The sequence below is a fragment of the Diplotaxodon limnothrissa genome, linkage group LG6, assembly GCF_057381915.1.
Source record: "Diplotaxodon limnothrissa isolate DT_005_m linkage group LG6, D_limnothrissa_male_GT1.1, whole genome shotgun sequence".
Lineage (NCBI taxonomy): Eukaryota > Metazoa > Chordata > Actinopteri > Cichliformes > Cichlidae > Diplotaxodon > Diplotaxodon limnothrissa.
The window spans coordinates 13433281-13454930 of NC_140601.1; the positions used below are offsets into that span (position 1 = coordinate 13433281).

The window sequence follows — 21650 nt, forward strand, 5'->3', positions numbered from 1 at the left end:
GAATTATGAACTCAGAAAAGTACCGTCAGGTTTTGGTCCATTAAGCAATATTATTTAGAAAGCATCTGAATGGCAAATGCTTCACTTTCATCATGACAATGATCCCAAACTGACTGCCAATGCAGTGAAAGCATACCTGGATGTAACACTATCAGTCATGTATGTCAGGAAGAGTTCAGGCTGTGTTGAAGAATAAAGGTGGTCATACTAGATTTGACTCTGAAGCTCATTAGAATTGCACAAACTCTGTTTGTGCCTTATATGGTGTATTTCCATGTTCATTTACATATTTCGGTAAATCACTGCACCTATTTTGCGTTTTCATAGCAAAACATAGAGGAATGTCTAAAGACTTTTGCAGTGGTATAAAAAGAAGAGCCCGAGTGACACTGCCCACTAGTTAGTGAAGTGACTCTTATTTTTAAAAAAACCCCAGAAGTCACAGGTTTAGACTGCTATATCATCTGTTTTTCTTTAAATTTGACTATAATTTACAAAATTAACACCACGTTACATTATCAGAAACTAGTGAGATCATAAACACATCTGGAACGTGTGCACTGATGTCATAGAACAACACAGCTGGAGAATTTTTTCCCCCAAAATGGGCTATACAAGGGCGCTCCTTGAGGTCGCCCCCTGCTGGCCATTAAAAAACTTTTATACTTTTTAAACACAAAAAAGGGCCCCACAAGGAAGCTGCTGTTTTATGTTACAACGAGGGTAAAAAAAAAAAGTTTTAAGTAGCTTAAAGAATGTTCTTACTTCCTCTATCAGTGCTGTGGGGGAAAAAGTTAATTAGTTTATTTGGTTTAATCTTATGTGTAATGTTGTGAGTTATCTGACGAGCACTGGATACATCATTGGGTTAAAGTTTGGAGCCCAACACCAGCTTTTATTATGAAAAAAACAACAACCTCAAGCTGCTTCTTTAAGCTAAAACAAACAGAAAGGCCGCTTCCTCCTCCTCCTCCTCCCTCTCTCGGACCCAGAGTTGTTTCAGGAACACTTTTTTTTTGCGCTCGCTGCCCGCTGGAAGAAACAGGACAGTCGCGTCCGTGCCAAGGAGAAGGCGTAGACTTCCTTCAAACATTTCCTCTACCATCTCCGCTTTCGTGCCTCAAAGTTTTGTTCCGAGAAGAGTTTTACTTTAAAGAACATACTAATAATTAAAAAACAATCTCTGCCTGATCGCCTTTTGCCTTTGCTTTAACACACCGAAGAGTCCTGCTCTGCGAATCTTCTCGCATCTGAACTTTTTTGGCGACATGGACTGGGGAACACAGCTCTGGGTAAGTTGACAGCTGGCTCAGAAGAAGCGGAGGAGCCTTCTGGGATAAGTCCTTAGAGGACAGCGTTCCGCCTTTTCACTGTTTCTTTAAGTGCGGTGCCCTCTTAATTGTTTTCGTCGACATTCACCGTAGCACACGGTTGTTTTTCAGTAGCTGGCCTTGGCTAAGCAAGACAACAGCAGGAGTCTATCTGTAAAGCCTGCAGCGACAGGATTTCGCAACTCCTGCTGCATACCTTATCATAAGCAGAGGGGAAAGGAGAGGTTTATTACTCTTTTCTGGTGCACTTTTGTGTACACACAGTGAGCTTAGGGTGTGCTCCACCACACACACTGTTTGTTTTATCCTCTTCTTTCATATGAGCTCAAACCTGAAATTTTCCTTTGTGACAGGAAGTGTCCTGGCTGCAGATACAAACAGTGCAATGTTTAGGAAAGTATAACCTCCTTGCTCTTGCCCGTGTCTCAGTTGTTGAATCATCAGTACAGTCAGCTCCCTCATCAGTCACGGCACACCAACACCAGCGCCTTCAGTTGGGTGACAGGGCATTTAAGGGACTGTGGCTACAAGCCACAAGATCTAAGGCACTGACTGATAAAGATCTCTCTCAGCGTTTGGCTCTAAAGATCAGAAATCCTCTTCCCCAAAATCCTAAAGCAAAGTTCTGTCCTGCCCGGTGTCACAGAACGACAGGAAATCCTCCCATCTGGAAAGCTCCAGATAGAGATCGTTCACCATCTCTGCTTCTTGAACAGTTCATTGATTATCAGAGTAGTTCCTAGTTAATCAGATGAGTGAAGGTGGCTGCATGTGCCTTTGACTACACATTGTTGTATTTTAGGTCAAAGAAAATGAAAACATTTGGGCACAGCGATCTGAAATGATTGCACAGATAGAGTTAGACTTAGTGAGGCTGATGGCCTGAATCTAATGTGTGTCTGTTCCAAAAGAGTTGAAAGTCATTCAACTGCATTCAATTGCTTGCAGTGGGTTTGGCTGCATACCATAAACTTGGGTGTATGAGGCTTCATTGATACTGGAGCAAGAGTTAGAGGCCTAGACCTGAAACGATGAGAAAAGCGTTATTTATTTATTAGTTTAGTGAGTAAATGTCTTGTAGACAAAAGCATGATGTGACATTTGAGAATTCTTTCCAAAATCAGAAGATATTTGGTTTGTCATGGAACATAGAAACAGGTATGATTCTCACGTTCGAGGATTTGAAACCATAGCTTTTTTGCATTAAAATTGAGATAAGCGGTACTGAAATATGAAATTGAGCCTGCACAGTGCAGTGGTTAGCACTGCTGACTCATAGCAAGAAGTGTCCTGAGCCTTTCTGGGTGGAGTTTGCATGCTCTCCCTGTAGCAGTATGCTTTCTGTCCAGGTGTCCCAGCTTCCTCCCACAGTCCAAAGACATGCTGGTGATTCTAAATTGGCTCTTGGTGTGAATGTGAGCATCAGTAGATATCTGTCTCTGTGTGTTATCTCTGCAATAGACTGGGGACATTTCCATGGTGTACCTCACCTCTTGCCCTATGATAGCTTGGAGAGGTTGAAGCCCTCTCCCTGATTTGGATAAACAAGAGAAGATAGATGGATTGATCCAGTTTTAGGTTAACATGCTCTCTCTCTGTTTGTGTAAACTGAATATCTTGGGGATGAGGAGAGACAAACCCTGGAAACATGTCATGCATTTCTTTTTCAGCTGATTTAATAGTGCTGTTTTAATTCTGGAAGAACTTTCAGCTGTTCCGGCTTCTTGGTTGTGCATCGTCACCATCTCATCAAATTAAATCATAAAAGATTTATTGGGCCTGATTTCAGACACATGCCCTCTAAAATACGCTCAGACATATTAATTGTCTTTGGTGAGCGTTCGACTCTGTGCTTGATGTCAAAATAAAGTCCTGTGGGTTTAGACAATATTTTGTTGCACGGCATAGCTTTGTAACTTACTGGCTGCTTAGTTAAAACCACCACCAGTTCTTATTAAATATGACGCAGTCCAGAAGGTGTCGAATCACCGCGGAGCCAAGTCAATCGCATGTTGTTCAAAAGAGAAAAAAATCTTGCAATTTGTAACAAGAACGCATGATGTAAGCAGCGTACTTTGTGCAGAAGGTTCAGCATTTCTATTGTCCTATCAAAGATTTTGATTATTTAAAGCATGAGTTATCCCATTAATAGAAGTGAAACATCTCAGGTCATGTGGATTTAAACTCTTGCTTGAGGACATGCAGCTCTGTCACATTGAAAACCATCTACTTCGCAATCAGGATGATTGTGTGTCCGTGTACGTGCGTTTTGCTTTTTGCCAGTTCAGTTGGAAGAAATCTCCCTGATCACATGATGACACTAAAACAAGCTAGCTGTGGAAAATAGTGGAAACTGACTCGTTCATTTAGGTCATTTTGATAACAAATATTGTACATGTTTGCACAGAGCAGGTAATCAAACTTAAAGAATGATGTTGCTGTGGAATGGTCTCTCTTTGTTGACCTGCCTGCATCCTGCTGATATGTAATTCAGGGACCTAGATATAAATCAGCTACATCACTGCTTCCTCCATTGTGCCCAATTTCTCCTTTATCTTGATCCCAAGTTGTATTGGCATGTAAAGCAATGGTGGTTGTATAAGAAATATTAATTGTATGTTATGCATTTCTGGAAATTACGGCATGTTTATTGATGTAACGCCTATTTTGCACACAGAGCAGTGTAGTACAGTGTTTTAGGACACCACTCATTTCTTTATATTCTACTATGAAAGTTGCAAATGGGTGCAGCGATTTATTAATGTGCAAACATGAATGGAAATACAGTATATAAAGCAAAAGCAGAGTTTGTACAATTCTAACAAGCTTGAAAGTCAATATGTGGTTTGACTACATTTTTTTTAACACCACCTGAACGGATACACACAAGTATGAAGGCGTAGTAGAGAAGGTATTGCAGGCAGCTTTCTTGTCATTTCTTTCAGCAGTTTTCAGGAATAGTTCTCCAGGCTTCTTAAAGGACTTTCAAAGCTGTTCTTTGGTATTCTGGCTCTCTTTTATTCTGCTCTCTGTCAGGATGAGCCCACACTGCTGGTTGAGGTTTCTGGCGAGGCCAATCCATCACTGATAGTGTTTCATTGTGTGTTTTCTCTATCCTGATATGATTTTAGTGCCTTGGCCGTGTGTTTGAGATTTGACAAATTAAGCATTTGGCAATAAGATGCTTTCCAGATGGTATTGCATGGTCAATCAAAATCTCACTATACTTTTTTGTGTTCATAATTCCATCACTTTTGGAGTTTTGGAAGATGCCCAACACCACTGGCTGAAATGCAGCCCCGAACCATGACATGCTTGACCAATTTTACACCTGTCAAAGTAGGTTATCTTTCAACTAACGAAATGGGAACAAATTCGTTGCAAAGCAAAGTCTAAGTTTTAAATGGTTTCTTTGGTTGAGTTGCCTGTTATATGTAAACACAGCACTGGTTCATCTTTTGAGTTAGGGGCCTTTTTTTAAATCTTTGAATGATTTAGAGAACAGTATTTAAGTGGCTTAACAAACGAAAAAGATTCCTCTGCAAATGCTCAGTTACATTGACTGCAATTTGCTAAAATATTTAACTTAACTTATTTAACTGTGCATTACGTTTTCCAGTAAATACACAGAATCCCACACTGCATATCTTTAAAGGGTGATTTCTATAAGTCATGCTTTAAGTGACAGATTTCCACTTTGGCAAAATTGACATCCACTAAGCTTTCAGCTTTTTCTTTAATTCTTTGCTGTCCATATTCTAAATTTACATTTATCGTATTTTGTAAAAATAACAACAAAAACAAATCTAAAAGAGCCTCTTTGAAAATCTTTGACTCCAATATGTCAATTAAATTCAACATGTATCTAATATTTCAGTGACAGTGTATTCAGTTTTCTGAAAATGGGTATAACATTTAGATAATTAGCTTTATTTGCACGGACAATTTAACATGAAATTCACATTCAAAAGTTGTATGATTTTAAAAAAAAAAAAATTGCAAAGTAAGTAATAGAATTCATAGTAATGCGTAGTAAACCTGCCTGGACGTGGTCTTTAAACACGAGTCGTACAACCCATTTGAGTAAATTACCACTCTGACAAAAGCTATTAATAACTTAGAAGCTGACTTACAAGTAGTTATTACAGTAAATGTTGTTGGGTGGCTTTTATGAGTAGATGAGGTAAAAACCTGACACCAGATCAGCTGCAGTCAGGAAGCACGGCTGCTGCTGGCAGTACTGTGAGGGCAGGACCAGTCAGACTGGTTCCAGGGTTTAGATAGGCCCCTGGGAGCGTCAGTCACAGGGCGGAGGTTCACGCTGAGCTAATCATTATCTCATTCTTGAACGCTCTTTGTCTTACAATCAGTTTCCTTTTGTCACACAAGCATGCACATGTATTCCAGTAAAAGTGAGGTAGTGCAACAGAAGTGGGAAATGCACGCATTAATCTGTGTCAAGAACTCGTCATACACTCTTTAATCTCTTGCATCGAAACCTGCATTAAATAATTCAATCTGATTTCCACGGTCATTTTACTTCCTGGCATAAACTATGTTGCTTTATCATACTTTCCTATTTTCTTATCCCGTTCGCCTCCTTCATGGCCTCTCATATCAAACTGTGTTACTGTGTGATCTCCATTTAGATTCCCCCTCCTCTGAGGACTCTGTATCTGTGTCTCTGGTCCCAGAAGGCCCTCCAGCACCAACGCATGCACTTAACCACACACACACACCACAACAAAGAAAAAGGTGGAGCCCTCCTTTGTGCTTCACAAGAGACACAACAAGGGACCCACCCGTGGGGCTTTATTACGTGTCCCAGACTCTCATGTTTCCATGTAATCAGATTGTTTTCTCCTCCGAGGTGCTTCTCACTGTATGTCATTAAACAGTGTAAATAAAAGCCAGCAGGGCTCCCTTACCGGTCCAACAGGTTTTTGTGTGTGTGTGGATTGATTTGCACAGATGTGTCTAAAGCGAGGGAGGAATGCTGACAGGAGAGTACTGTTGGAGCGCTTTTATTCTCTACTACACCTTCATACTTGTGTGTATCCGTGTGCAGTGAGTTATTCTTAGGCCTCCATTTTCTATTTGTGGCAGATCGACAGCCTGATTAAATGAGTTGCGAAAGGCAATTTAATTAAAGCTCAAACGATTAGCTGAGCCACAGGAAATTAATCAGTGTTCGTCTTAATAAGGGATCAATTTTTGTTGTTTTAATTATTTTTTTAATGCAAAATGGCACAAGTGAATGTTTTCTGCTTATTGTTTTATGAAGGAAATAATTTTGTTGTTTTTAAAAATTTTAATGGGCAAAAAATGAGTTACATGAAGGCATGTTGGACTGTGGGAACTTACAGCCCAACTTACATTGAGAAAAAGACCTAATATTAGCTTGATAGAAGAAGAAAAATTAAGAAGAACAATCAATAATGAGAATATTAAGTTAACTGCAACCCTAAATTAAATGCAGAATATGCGCCTTGTGAAATACATCCCGGGTTGAGCAATGAGTCTCATTTTGTGAACTAATTGTGTAAGTCAAGCAAAAAGGCCAAATATTCTCCAATGTCTGCGCTGTGAGAACTTTTGCTTCCTTTTGTGATTGCAAACTGTGTATTCTGGGCTTTCGTGACCTTGTGTCAGACAAAAGAAACAATTTCATAACATCTGTTATGGCTTCGGAAAATTCTCGTGGGCATTTAAAAGTATTTCCTGACATTTTCAAGACCAAGTCGTCTCACTGAGAAAATACTCAGCAGCAATGATAAAAACAATAATTTTTTGCAGCCCTGCAGCACACGGCGCTGTGGATGTTTGCTTTATCAGAGTGGCTGTTGGTGAAAAACTCTTTTAAGTCCTGTGTCATAGTTTGCTGAAGCCGTGTTTTTGCTTGTGCATGGTCAGCTTACAGAGTTTTAAAAGGCAATCTGACCTACTGACATGCTATGGCATTTGTATAGTTAGGGAAGTAACAGGATGAGGAAGGAAGGACAATTTCAATGGAAGGAGAAGTTTCCATTGAAATTGTCCAGAAACCAAAGGTGATATTTTGATATAAAACATGTTTCTCTGTGCTGTTCTTCTTTCAGGATCAGTATGATGTCATCGACAAGCATACACAGTCGGGCCTTGACCTGCTGGACCGCTACATCAAATTTGTGAAGGAGCGGTCGGAGATAGAACAAAATTACGCCAAGCAGCTCAGGTGTGGTCCTTCTGAATGTTTATTCATTTTTATATGAAATGGGATCTTGAATTTATTTTTTGTGTGTGCTCTTACCCTATGCATGCTAGTCAAGTGGATGTTTTTACACTTTTCCAACAGAAATCTCACAAAGAAATATGCCAAACGAGGAAACAGGGAAGATCAAGACTGCAAGTAAGAAAACAAAAACTCGTTTCCAGCTCCAGTTTGAGTTGCATTGTTACATTTCTCCATTTCAGCTCTTATTTTTTTATTTGTATATAACATTTTCTTGGTTTTTGAGGTTTTTCTGATATAACCTTTAACTATATACTTTAATGACTGCAGATAAGTTGCAAATGGTGCAAAGTTTTTGCAGAAATGACTGAAGATTGTATGTAAGAGAATGCTGTGATCATGTGGGCTAACATTTTCAAGTTTCACGTTTAGCATCTTTTTTTCTTCTTTGCATTCACACATTCGGATAAAAAGCTTGAGCTAGTGGAGTAGCATGGCACATAATTATATATGATACTAAAAATTGTGCTAACTGTGGTTTGGAGGCTTAAAAGATTTTGAACAGATGGTCCAAAACTATGCTAATCAGTAGATAGCTATAGCTTGGTAGCATGGTAGTTAGCTTGAAGTAATAAAGGCTGCATGTCAAACATAGAGAATATGCAAACCATATACGAAACTATATCATTCTGAGTCTGAAAAACAAAGCAAATGAAGAAGTGCCTTATACCTGAAACTATGATGTCCATTATAACCTCACTCATTAGCATGTAGCGCAACTCAGTTTCTCAGTCAGACGTGCTGCTCGCCACGTCTGGTTTAAAAACACACAGACGGCAATGCAAAAACACTCCAACAGGACTTCAGTAACCAGTATGTGACATGTGATGCTATGATCACTATGTCCATTTTTTAATAGTTTGTTTATTACTTTTTTTTTTACAACTGCTGTTCAGAGTAGGGTTTGTTTTGTTTTTTTACCAAATAGTACGTTAAATCTTGACCTTTGGAGCCAACACTTTATCCCTTTGCCATCTTCTCGCAGGTTCAGCAACCATGCTTCATTCCAGGAGATCCTCAACGAGCTCAACGATTACGCCGGGCAACGTGAGCTCATTGCTGAAAACTTGATAACTGGCATCTGTGTTGATCTCTTGAAGAAGCTTCAGGATTTTAAACAAGAACGGAAAACGGTGAGAGAAGGAGGAAGCGAGTGTGAGAGGGAGATAGGGAGGGAGGGGGAGAAAAAGAAAGGAAGAACTGACGGGAAAGTTTGGCAGGTTAAAGACTGATTTGCACACTTTGCCGTCATCATCTTGAACCGCCTGACATTTATTGCATCCTCTTCCTTCCTCAGCACCTGGCTGATGTCAAGAAGGCCCAGCAGAATTTAGAGAGCAGCTTTAAGCACCTAGAAAATGTGAGTCTTGTGTTGTTCGCGGTTTTAGTTTGTTACTGAGCAGATCACTCAAGTGGTACCTCAAGATGAAGATATTCTTGGTAGTAATTCTTATTCTACAGATGTTACAGCAATATCTCAATGACATCATTGGAGTTTACGTTATTATGATTTTTGCTGTCATACTGTTAATAATTTATTGGTAACTCTTCAGGTGACAGATTACCCGAGGGGCAGTAAAATATGGCCATGACTTTACTCTTAGTATCTCAAGTGGAACTCAGTTCTTTCATTTTTAAATTGTTAATACTACTAGGGCTGAAATTATTAAAAATAAAGTTTGTGTTTAAGTTTAATATGTGTGTGTTTATGCCTACAGACGAAGAAGCGCTATGCCAAGGAGTGGGCGGAGGCGGAAAAAGCCTCACAACAAGCAGAGAAAGCGGAGTGCGAGGTCTATGCCACCAAAGTCGATGTCGAAAAAGTAAACACACACATGCACGCGCTAGCTTTACTTGAGCAGTGTTTCGTTTTTAGTTTGTTTTTACCACTTTTGGATTTTGTGATATTTTCCCTCCATGAACTTTTACTTTCTGTCTCCCGCTCACCTCCTTGTGTATCCTCCCATCACCTCCGTGCATCTATTCCTGCATTCCACTTTGCATTTTGTTTTGTCTCTCTTCATTTCTTTTTCTTGCTGAACCCTTTTATCCTCCCATCTCTTGTTTCTGTTGTTCCATCTGCCCTTCACTCTGAAAGGCCAAGCAGCATGCCCATGCTCGCACTCACACGGCAGAGGAGTGCAGGAACGACTATGCAGCAGAACTCCAGAAATACAACAAGGAACAGAACAACCACTATTACACCGACATACCGCAGCTCCTCAATGTAAGGCAAACGTATTCATAAAAACACTGTGATGATGTAGCACAAGTGGACAAAGCTAATATGACATATGTCAATATAAACAAAACAATTCAGTGAGTTCATACATTGATGAGTGGCCATTGTAGAAATCAGCAAGTCTGATTGTGAAAGGAGGCCCTTTAATTTGTGCTGTGAACAGAAATTGCAAGGCATGGATGAGCGGAGGATCCGGAGCCTTGCGGATGGCTACTGCAAGTTTTCAGATATTGAGAAGAAGGTGCTGCCCATCATCTCGAAGTGTCTAGAAGGAATTTCTGCTGCTGGGACAAAAGTTAATGAGAAACAGGCAAGTGTGAAATGTTTGTCATATTTTTTTTCTGTCAGGTTTAGAGTCATCTCCACGAAAACACAACTTTAAGCAAAACTTGGAGATGTCACTGTTAACATTTTCCTGCAGAGTTTATGGGCTCAGTCACTTGTTTTTGGGTGATTTTGATTAAAAAATTAAACAGTTTTATTAGTTTTTCTCATACTGTATTCCAAAATACAGGATTATCTGTGGTATGAAACTGCATCGATATTGGTTAGTGGATTGGCCAATCGCAAGCCATTAGCCACTGAGTGTGTTTGGGGTCATGACATCAAGGCTGCAGCCATCTTTTATACTGTCTGACTGTCACACAGATAACGGCTAATTATTAAGCTACAGAATTTCTCTTAACGTCTGGAAAATCCAGATCTGTCATGTAAAACGTTAAGTGAAAAAAACCAAAAAACTCTCAGGCTACAAATTGGAAATGAGTCACTTATACAGAAATTCACCTCTTCACTGTTTTTACAGAGGGGTAAAAATGTACCTAAATGCATTTACTTCTGACCAGCGTATGTAGACAGCATCTAGTGGAAGGAATGGTGGTTTTTGACTTTGATGTTGCTTTTTAGCTGTAAAATTTGTAAAATAAAATAAATAATTAAATAAAAAGATTAAACGCCTCTAATTGCTGCACTTAAAAATCCAGTGTCACTGCCAACCCTTTTAAGGTCTCCGTTTGTTGCTTTGATGTGACTGAGTCTATTTCTTTGTTTTGTTCTCTGGAGGACTCTATTCTGGTCATCGAGCAGCACAAATCTGGTTTCGAGCCACCTGCAGATGTGGACTTTGAAGATTACTCCCAGGGCATTAAATCGGCAACCTCAGAGTCCAGCCTCAACCCGCCAAAAGTGCGCGGCCTGATCTGGCCGTTCAGCAAGAAACACAAGGTGAACTTGTACCGCACTCTCCTCTTCTGCATGTAAAAACCTGAATATCATTTCTAATCTGGGCTAAGATGATCCCAACATTTTTAAAAAGATGTGTAGCTAACTTAGTTAGTTTTGTTAGTCTTTCCTAAAATAGTACATGTTTTTACATTATTTTGAAATGAAGACACAGAGTTGATTTCACGATTGGGCATGCTAATCAACTTACAAAGACACTCTTTTTCTTTTGCCTTGAGTTATTTAAATATGGAGCTTGAAATTACAAATCTCATCAGGATGTAACATAAACCTTGTTGTTAGTATTATAGAGAGAATTTTAACCTGACAGGCAGTTTGTTTTTGTGTTGCAAGTCTCTGAAATTGTGATGAAAGACCTTTTTTTCTCTACAGACCTTTATGACCTTTTATACTGTAATACAGAAAGCACAGCCCATTTCCTTTCAGTGTCCCATTAAGCCACTGCATGGAACAAAAGCAGGACCTCCCTTAAGTGGAATGCAGCCATCATTAAGGCATCTGTGTTTTCCCTGCTGTGACGTGTCAAGTTATGAAAAAGGTCTATTATCCAGCAGACTGCAGGAAGAGCTTCATTCTGTATTTTCTTTTCATCAGCAGGTCCCATTCAAAGTCCATTTACAATACAGTGTTAGTCAGTCTCTCAACACTTTTACAGAGTTAATCTCCAAACTCTAGAAACAGAAAACCTGCAGGTGCTCGATGCAGTGTGGGACTCTGGCTCCTGTCAACCTTATCGAGAATTGCAAATACGGTCCTGTCATAGTCTTATAACAGCAGTTTCGAACAAACGCACACACGCATACATCAGACTCAGCTCACATTCCACTCATGTCGTACCCCACTACCCCATTGCCTAGGGGGCCGATTCTGATTCCAGGCTGCTGCACAGACATGCCCCAAACATATTTCTCACTGTCCCTCTTTACACACATTATTTCAAGCTGTGCACCTCTTTCACCCGCTCTCTCCCCTTTCTTCTTTTCTCATTACCATTGTTATTTTATCCCTCCTATTCTCCGCTCCCTTGCTCCTCCACCTTGTCTTGTTCTGTTCTCCATCTTCCCCTCCTTCTTTATTCCACCCCAACCCTCAGCCTCTGTCAAACTCAGGATTTCCACCTTAAAGACATTAAACAAATGTTGCTTGGTGAGTGACGCCCCCGTCTTGGTTCACGTCTGACCTCCATCCCCTCGCTTGCTGTCGTGTTCACGCCCTTGTTTTGCTGTCCTAATCTGTTTCATGTACACAAGCTTTTGTTGATATTGTATCTGTGCGTTCCATGCCATGTGTTTGATGTGTACCTGCCTCATAGTCTTTGTTTCTTTCTGTCTAGATAATGCAAGCTCAAAAGCAAATGGTAACAATTATGATCACTACATAGAGGGTATACCGGTAGAACTTGATCTGGTGCTGGATTCTTTTCAAGGGGAAGTGATATATAAGGAGTAACTCCACACTAATTAATGCTGCACTGACCTTTGTGGGTAGAAAGCACAGACACCCTTGCTGTCAAGTTATCCCAGTAGCCACTCAGTAAAAAATGTCCCCTATAGACCACCACAATAATAAAAGAGACAGAGAACTGTTAAGAGGACATAATCAATTGCAAAGAAGTTTAGTTTTTACTATTTTGATCGCTCATCGCAGCTGAGGGGCATATCTGTTTCCGTTTGACAGCTTCTGTTCGTGACTGACCCCACTTTCTTGCGCTTAGCTACAGTTCAGTTGGCTTTCAGTACCTTTGACCCCTACAAAGCAAGGAATTTACTTCCTGCTTGACTTTAGATTCCTGACACAGGGAGGCATCTGCTCCAAGTCATGTCATTCAGGAAATAAATGTCACCGGATAGCTGGTTGATGTTGTACTTCCTCCAACTCTTCCAGTCACTGCTTGCAGGGGGATGCTGCAACACATTACACTGCTCATAATTAAGGAACACTTTGAAAATACATCATATCTCAATGGGGGAAAAAGTCATACTGGATATCTATACTGTAATGGACTAGGTAATGTGTTAGGACTGAAAGGTGGCCACATTGTGTGATGGAAATAAAAAATTATCAATCTACAGTGGGCTGAAAAAATGAGGTGGCAGGCGAGTCCATTTTAATTGCAATTTCATTTAATTGCAAGAGCTCAGAATGGCACTCAGTAGTTCGTTTGTATGCCTGACAACATCCTAATGATGGGTTATTACCTGGGGGATCTCCTCCACGATCTGGTCCAAGGCATCGCTGAGCTCCTGGACAGTCTGAGATGCAACCCAGCACCACTGGATGGACTGAAACATAATGTCCCAGTTCTGTTGGATTTAGGTCAGGTGAGCTTGGAAGTCAGTTAATGGTATGAAGTCTTTCAACTTCTAGGAACTGCCTGCATGCTCTCACACATGAAGCCGGGCATGGTCTCGCACCAGGAGGACCCCAGCACCCACTGCACTGATGTAGGGTCTGCCAGGTGATCCAAGGATATCTAATAGCAGTCAGGGTGTTGTTGCTTAGCCTGTATGGGTCTTTGTGTCCCTCCATGGATATGCCTGTCCAGACCACCAAATCGGTCATCCTTAACAATATTATGGGCAGCATAACACTGTCATGGCCTTTCCAGTCCAATGGCCTCCTCCTCCTGTTCCTCCTTGCAAAAAGGAGCAGACACTGGTCCTGCTGATGGGTTAAGGACCTTCTACAGCCCTGTCCAGCTCTCCTAGAGTAACTGCCTGTCTGCCGAAATCTCCTTCATGCTTGTGAGACAGTGGTTGGAAACACAGCAAACCTTCACGCAATGGCACATACCGATGAGCTATCGTGAGACTACTTGAGCAACCTCTGTAGCGTCCAGGTATCACCTCGTGGTACCAGTAGTGACACTGACCTTAGCCAAATGCAAAACTAGTTAAAAAAGCAGTCAGAAAAGATGAGGGGAAAATATCAGTGTCCTCCACCTGTGAAACAATTCCTGTTTTTGTAGTATCTCATCGTTGCCCCTCTAGTGCACCTGTTGTTACCTTCTTTAAAAACAGAACAGCTGAAACTGATTAAACCCCCCCCCCCCACCACCACCACCACCCCCCGCTAGTTAACTGAGCACGTCATTAGCCAAGAAGTTTAAATGACTTGATGCTTTTCTCTCATTTAAAAAGTGTTCCTTAAATATTTTGACCAGTATAGATGTAAACTAGAGCTCCTTCCACAGATGGGAACTATTTCCTCCAGTCATATGTGTATATAAACTACAGTTAGGTCCATAACTATTTGCACAGTGACTAAATTGTTGTCATTTTTCTTGATACATCGCAGCTGAGGATTTAAATTTAAAAAAAAAATCAAGATGTGATTGAAATGCAGACTTAATTAATCCCCTACTTTAACAAAAGTATGGCATTAAGTGTTTTCGAATTACAGACATTTCTTTTTTCCCAAAGCTCAAAAGCAATTGTTGAGTGACAAGCATAGCCACAGGAGGGCAGTTTCCTCTTTATCTTACGATTTAAAAATAAATTGAGTTGATCACAAACATTGAACTTGTGTTCAGTTGTTTACTGGAGCTCTCGGTTCAAAACCAAAAGAGATGTGATGGAACATCATTAGGTTTATTTTGTTTTTTCAGCCTATCAGAGAGACCAGAAAAAAATCACTGACAAACCTATCAGCACATAAAGCCCTGAAAGACCACAGAAGACCACTGAAATGGATGATTAAATAATTTTTTTAATGGGTAAGAATAACTTCTCAATATCTAACCAAGTCACGAACATTCAGAATCCCAGGTGTTCTCAAATGTGTTAGATATGCTTCAGAGTAGCCTTATCTAAGTCAAGAACAAGAGACGCCTTCGTGAATAAAATACGGGGCATTTACAACATAGCGCAAACTACTAGTTACATTCAACAACAGAAAGGAAAGATTTAACTTAAAAATCATTAGACAGATAAAACCAAGATTAACGGAGAGAAATCGCTCATGATCTGAAGCATACACATTATCTCTCAAACATGTTGGGGGCAGTGTTATGGTATGGGCATGCAAGGCTGCCAGCGGAACTGGGAAACTAGTGTTTATTGATGTTGTGCCTGCCGACAGAAGTGGCAGCATGAATTCTGAAGTATACAGAGCCATACTTTGCTCAGATTCAGCAGGTTCACTGAGCAGATAGCTAATAACCAACAACACACTGCAAAAGCAAACCAAGAATTTCTCAAGACAAAAAAATTGGATATTTCTAAATACACAAGTCAGGTACGTGATCTCAAAGCAACAGAGAACGCATTTGAGTTACGGAAGACAAAACTGAATGCACAGAGACCCACAAACAAACAGCAACTGAGTGTGGCTGCACTAAAGAGCATCTCAAGGGAGGAAACAGGGTTTCAGACTCCAGGCAATCATTGACTGCAAAAATAACTACATGGAAAAACACTATATGACTAAAATTTCTAAACATCTAATAGAATACATTTGTTAAACCCCTTTGAATTAAAACTGAAAGCCTGCACTTCAATCACATCTTGATTGTTTGATTGTAAAATCCACTGTGGTGGCGTGCAGAGGAGAAATTACAAATGTTGTCATTGTCCAGATGCTTGGAACGGCCGTACCTTTATAATTGTGTGAGCATGTAGCCTGTTTGAAGAAGAGAAGAAAGGTGCTGTTAGCATAATAGAAACGTGTCTTTTAATCCTTTGGTAGCTCCAGGCAGTATCCAGGTACAGAGAGGGCGAGACAGCGCGAGTGCAGCTTTCATTTATCACTGACCGTGGGAAAGGAAGCTTCGCTTTCGTCAAGGCCTCGTTTTGTGGGGTAATTTTCAAACAACACCAGTTCCCCGCGCTCCTAAAGCCACATGCCATTTAATTTACGCTATTATAAAGACGTTCTTATTATATAATTAATAAGCACACTTGTTTTAAAATGAAAGCGCAAGTAAGGAAGTGATGAAATAACTAATTGCCACAATAAAGAGCTCTGTAAAGGTCGGGCTGCATTGTGGGAGTTGGGCTGGTAGTGAAGCTTGTTTCTGGGCTCCCGTCTCATCAGTTCAATAAAATATTTCTCAGTTTTATTAGAACGCCTCTGATGGTGGAATGGCTGTTTTATTGCCAATATTGTAAATGTATTCATGTGTCATTTGCTTCCACCCAGCGCTGACGGATGCACATTTGAACAGCACATCATGTCATAATTTTATATAAACCAGAAAATGCTGTGTAACCTGCAGATCCCAGTCGTCTTCTACACCTGCTGGTGCATTTCTAGATGCTCCACCCTAAATGAGATTTAGCTTTTGTAGGCGATTCTCCAAGAGCAGCAGCTCGCTGCGTTTACTGTCCATTTACTGTTTCTGGACATGGAAAGTTCTGAAACACAGTCGCTGTTATCAGCATTAGTACTGGTGGCACCAGCGTGGGTTATGCTAGATAAGAGATCTGAAAGGAAATAAGTGATATGGCATTACACCTGTAATCACAGTCGGGTGTGGTGTGTGGAAAAAGGCCTAGTGGGCAGTGCACGCAGGGTTCTCAGTGTGGTTGCAGTTACTCTTTAATTCCCCCGATCAAATGCTGTTATCTCATGGGAAAATCGACTGTTTTTGTTTTTGTTCTATTGAGGACGTCCTCTGAATTTTCTCTCTCTGTGATGACATACAGGTATGTAACATTTAAGGTGAAACATTGAAGTAAATTCAGATCAATTTAATTTAAAGATTTATTTTACATACTATTTACAGTATATGTATATTATAGCTTGACTATCCAATCCAGGAAAAAGCTTAATAAAAAGTTACAAAATATGACATTTTAACCTGGAGGTTCACTTCACAAATATATTAAAAACAACAGTGAAGACAGCCAAAGTGGTTTTTATTAACTATCATGTATAACGAGTGCGCATAAAGCAGTAAAGACCCAACATTGATTGTTGCTGCTCCAGCTGTTTCCAAAAATAGATTGGACTAGATTATTGAGTCCAAAGTCCAGATTAACATTTGTTTAATGTTAAATGCTTGTGCATGTAGGCATAAGGAGCTCCTTACCTTTTCTAACTACGCTCCTTCTCCTACTTTTTAGTAGTTTAAAACATATTTCTTTTAAACTGGTGTGCCAATATTATTATTATTATTATTGTCTTACTGTAGAATCAGTAGTGCTGGCACTTTACCTTCCAGTGTAGCTTAACACAACACCTGCTACCTTCACAGAAGTCCTCGCTCTTCGTGTAAAACACTTTTTGGTTCGTAAACTAAGAACCAAAACCAGCAAGAAAGTCCCAGTATCATAAATCATACAGGGTCATATTTTTCCCAATTAGGCACATTCCTAAAAACGTATAATATAAAACAGTATTCTGTAGTTTGCATTTGCATTGTGTGTCATATTTTACTTGTTTGCTGTGCCTCTTTGTTATATTGTCTTTTAAAATTTACTATGTGTAATGAATTGAATCTTTTCTGCTACTTAAATGCGTACTTGTATACCATCACAGGAGAGAGAGTCGGCCTTGTTCTGTCTGTAAACTGTTCATCCAGTATAAACTGTAAATGCATTATTACTTACTGGGTTTTTACTATAAATGTCTCTCCCTCGTTTCTGTTTCCTTAACTAACAACCTGCATTTGCTGCATTAACCTGTGTGTGTGTGTGTGTGTGAAGATGTCTGTCTAGAGGTGGGAAAGATGAAGACAGCCGGTGGTCAGAATTCATATGATTGTTGTATACGTGATGCTCAGGAGATTTAACTGTTTGCGTGTGCGTTTCCGTTGTTGTTGGTGTCGTGTGTGTGTTTGTGTAGCAAACTCCTGCGGAAGATTACTCTCACCTTCCTCCGGAGCAGAGGAAGAAGAGGCTGCAGACGAAGATTGACGATATCCACAAAGATCTGCAGAAGGCACAGGACCAAAGGTGAAAGCGTCGGCAACACTATGACAGACGTCTCTGAAAAATGCTTTTGACTGTGACAGACAGCCGAGTGCGAGCTCCTTTGTGCATGAACTAACTTTGAAATGAAACGCGGCTGCCCGAGGCTATATCTCCCACACATGCTTCTTGTTTAAACCAAAACAGCAGCAAATATATAAGAGAGATAGAAATGCAAAGTCATCATTTCATATCTTAAATAAATGTGTACTTCTAACTTTGTGGAAGCTTAAAAAGGTTATTTTCTGTTTGAACGTAATAGTACCTAGAGCTCATGTCAGCTCCATTAATAGATAACAAAATAACTTCACCAAGCTCTGACCCCGACCCCATTCAACAGCTTTGCAGTGATTTAAAACAGCAGCTCAACAAGTGTTCTCAAAAAGACTTCCTTAAACATCACATTCCCCAAACATTAACACCTCTCTCTTCTTGTTTCATCACTTTTGTCAGTGAAGCCCTGGAGAAGATGAAGGGTGTGTATGAGCAGAATCCACAGATGGGAGACCCCTCCAGTCTGGAACCTCGGATCCTGGAAATGACCAAGGACATGGGCCGCCTGAGGGGAGAGCTCGCCAAATACGAGGTTATCGCGCACATACATATGCACACGCAAGCTAATACCGTACTGTATTTTGGGGCAATTTTCATAAACATTTCAAATCTTCATGTTCTTGACAGACGTGGCTCTCAGAAGCTCTGGGAGGAGAGGAATCTCCATTTCCTGTCAACAACAACACAGAGTATGGGTAAGTTTAAAGGAAACGTACGAGGAGACTTTCAGTTTGCTTAGCTTAGCTTAGCTTGATGTAAATAGCACAGTACTAAAGAAATGTAGACCACCTGTCATAAAAAGAGAAGAAACTGTCCAAAACACGTTTAAAACTGAAATCACATATTTATGCTTATAGAAAATCATAATTTTCTAGTTCGGTGATCAGATTTGTAACAAAAAAGTTTGGCTGGGCCACTGAAGATGTTCACATTTTAAACTTGGCTGTGGTGGTCTGACGTTTATGTGACTTTTTTCCCCTCTCAAAAAAGCAAGGCACCTCCTTAGGAGCTATTGCTTGATGTAATTTTAAAAAGTCACATGGCCATCACATGACAGTTGTCTGAATCAGGGGTGCCTTGTGTCCTGAGTCAACTGACTGCTGGCTGTAGCTTGATGTCTGCCTTTTAGACACTGATACCAGTTACCTTAGCGTGTGAACATTTAAAGTGAAACAGAATGAGTAATCTTTTTTTTTCCATCTGAGGACGAGCATGTCCAGCAGGGTAACACATGATCCTGATGCGAACATCTACGCAGAGTTCGATGAAGAGTTTGATGAAATAGAAAGTCCTATTGGCCAGTGCACGGCTCTGTACAGCTTTGAAGGTGAATTTTATGACTGACATGAAACTTGTTAATAAATAGGTCTCCATTTAGCCTATTATACATCTCTTACTTGGGTGTTTATGTGCAGGCAACAGCGAGGGCACCGTTTCCATTAAAGAGGGAGAGCTATTGAGCATAATGGAAGAGGATAAAGGCGACGGATGGATGAGAGTCCTTAGAGCCAGTGGAGACGAGGGCTATATACCTTCATCCTATGTCAAACTCGCATCCTAACTTCCATCACAGAGCTTGTGATGGAAGTTAACAGCCAAAGGTGAACACAAAGTCATTCCAGATAATTGGAGCTGCTCTCTACATCTTTTATCTCAGCTAGTGATGTGTATGGAGAGATGAAAGTGAGTGATTATAAAGCTTGTTATCGAGGCTGATCGCAATATCATACACTCCATCTCTGCTCGCCGTGGCAGACGTTGCCTCTAAACGCAGACGGACGAAACTTTGACTTTTATAGATCTCAGCTCTTTTAAAACAAAAAACCCCAAAACTTTTGAATGTATGCCTGAACATTTTGTCACGTGTGAAGTGACCACTCCTGTAACATACTTTGATATGTTTATGGCAATGTTTGTATCCATCCACTTGACTTTCCCACTAATGATTTGAATTAACCTGCTGAACCTTTTCTTGTTTTAACACCAACTATTTACCCAATTCCTTCATGTGAGAGGATAATGTGAGGGTTTTTTATTATTATTGTTATTATTATTATTTAGAAATGTGATGTTTAATTATTTTAACTGAAAACCACTACTCAGTAGGGAGTGCACAATGACCCTCCCAGTAGACGGTGAGAGGAAAGGATAGGTTTACGTGTGTTTATGGTCTGTTTGGAACAGAACTCGGGCTCCATGTGAAGATTAGTCATTTTTCTCCATGGCTTCACCAACCGGTTATTCAAACACTTTCACTTTGTTGCTGACTCCTCCTGACCTGATTCAGACATGCCGCGACAATGATGGAGACAGTCACGCTATGGAAGTGTAACTATACTTTTGAACATTTAGATCTCGCAGCGATTGTCATGCAGAGCACAGCGTCTCTGTCTGCACGGTGCCTCTCAGAGACCTGTAGCTTGCCCGTCACACGCAGCGAGCGAGATTTCTCTTCTAGATTGGGAATGGGGAAACTGCAGAGGTCTGTCTTAATCTTATTGGAAATTAATAACTGACTTGGCCAGATAACGAAAGCACAATGGTTGTTGCTGTCTGGGGCATTTTCTGGTGAGTCAAGCAACTCACAAAGAGCCTGTGCGCGGTCTAATTCGGCGCACGCTCCTCGGTTAACCCGTGGCATGCGTTCAGGCTCGTGTCGCGTAAAAAGTGATGTTACACATTCTAACATAGTGACGTTTACAGAAGTGTCCATGAAGCTGTCAGAATAAAGGAAGGTGGCTGAAAGGGGGCTTATGCAGGATCTGAGTACTGTGAAGACAGACTTTTTAAACCATGTGAACCTATCCTTTGTCTTCACACCAGACATTGTAGTTTCTCTGTGACAGAGGGTTGGAAGGGAACTTGCTTTGCGGTGCTTTTTGTGAATTAAAGGTTTGTCCGAAGCGAAAGGAAAAGTGCTGGCAATGAAAGATCAAAGTTGTGAAAAAAAAATGCAGAGTTTATTAATTTTTGATCCCTGTGAATTGCTTGTGTTTGAGGGTGCAGCTTCACTGGCTTTATCATATCTGTTAATACAAATGTGGTCTACAGGCAGTTTTTGGCGGTGGTCGGACTCACGCTGGAAGGGTTACAGCTCTCATGGTCAGCTGTTTGCTTTCTGTTTCTCATATTCTCAAATTGTTTAAACTGCATGTTTCCTGAATGTTTGCCTGGTCAGATTGTCTAAAATGAGGTCCTTTAAAAAGCAAAACTCTTTCCTTTTCTTTTTTTCTTTAAACTTGAAATGCCGATGGCCCCGTTCAGCCAATATTATGAAGAATCACGGCATCAGTGGAAAGGAAATGAGTTTTATGATTCACCTCCTCACTGGAATCCCTCCCAACAGCTATCAAATATTTCTAAGATCAAATCTGAAACGTTTAAAGATGAGCCACATAAGGTTTACGCACGTCTTCTCCAGCACTCTGACCCGCACGAGTAAATGTTTTCTCAACATTCAAAAGGAATCATTGTCATTTTTTAAAAGAAAATGTTTGTATTTACTTGTATCATAAAAAAGGAAAAACATTTGTCTCGTTTTATTGCAGTGTTACTCATAAGAAACAAATGACAAAGGAAAACTTTTATTTATGCTTCGA

The 21650-nt window shown here is 40.3% G+C and overlaps 1 protein-coding gene across 1 annotated transcript; it reads left to right on the forward strand.

Moving 5' to 3' along the window:
- The first annotated feature begins 1014 nt into the window (after positions 1-1014).
- Positions 1015-21565, forward strand: trip10b (thyroid hormone receptor interactor 10b). Its single transcript, XM_085356814.1, has 14 exons — positions 1015-1292; positions 7430-7545; positions 7666-7719; positions 8588-8735; positions 8900-8962; positions 9321-9425; positions 9701-9829; positions 10008-10154; positions 10907-11068; positions 17873-17982; positions 18451-18583; positions 18679-18746; positions 19257-19378; positions 19467-21565. The coding sequence occupies exons 1-14, from the start codon at positions 1269-1271 to the stop codon at positions 19610-19612; spliced, it is 1527 nt and encodes a 508-aa protein (XP_085212940.1). The 5' UTR covers positions 1015-1268; the 3' UTR covers positions 19613-21565.
- The last annotated feature ends 85 nt before the right edge of the window (positions 21566-21650 follow it).

Coding starts and splice junctions, on each gene's coding strand:
- trip10b (XM_085356814.1), top strand. CDS start 1,269: ATGGACTGGGGAACACAGCTCTGG. Junction 7,546..7,665: donor AATTACGCCAAGCAGCTCAG/GTGTGGTCCTTC, acceptor CTTTTCCAACAG/AAATCTCACAAAGAAATATG. Junction 7,720..8,587: donor AGGGAAGATCAAGACTGCAA/GTAAGAAAACAA, acceptor ATCTTCTCGCAG/GTTCAGCAACCATGCTTCAT.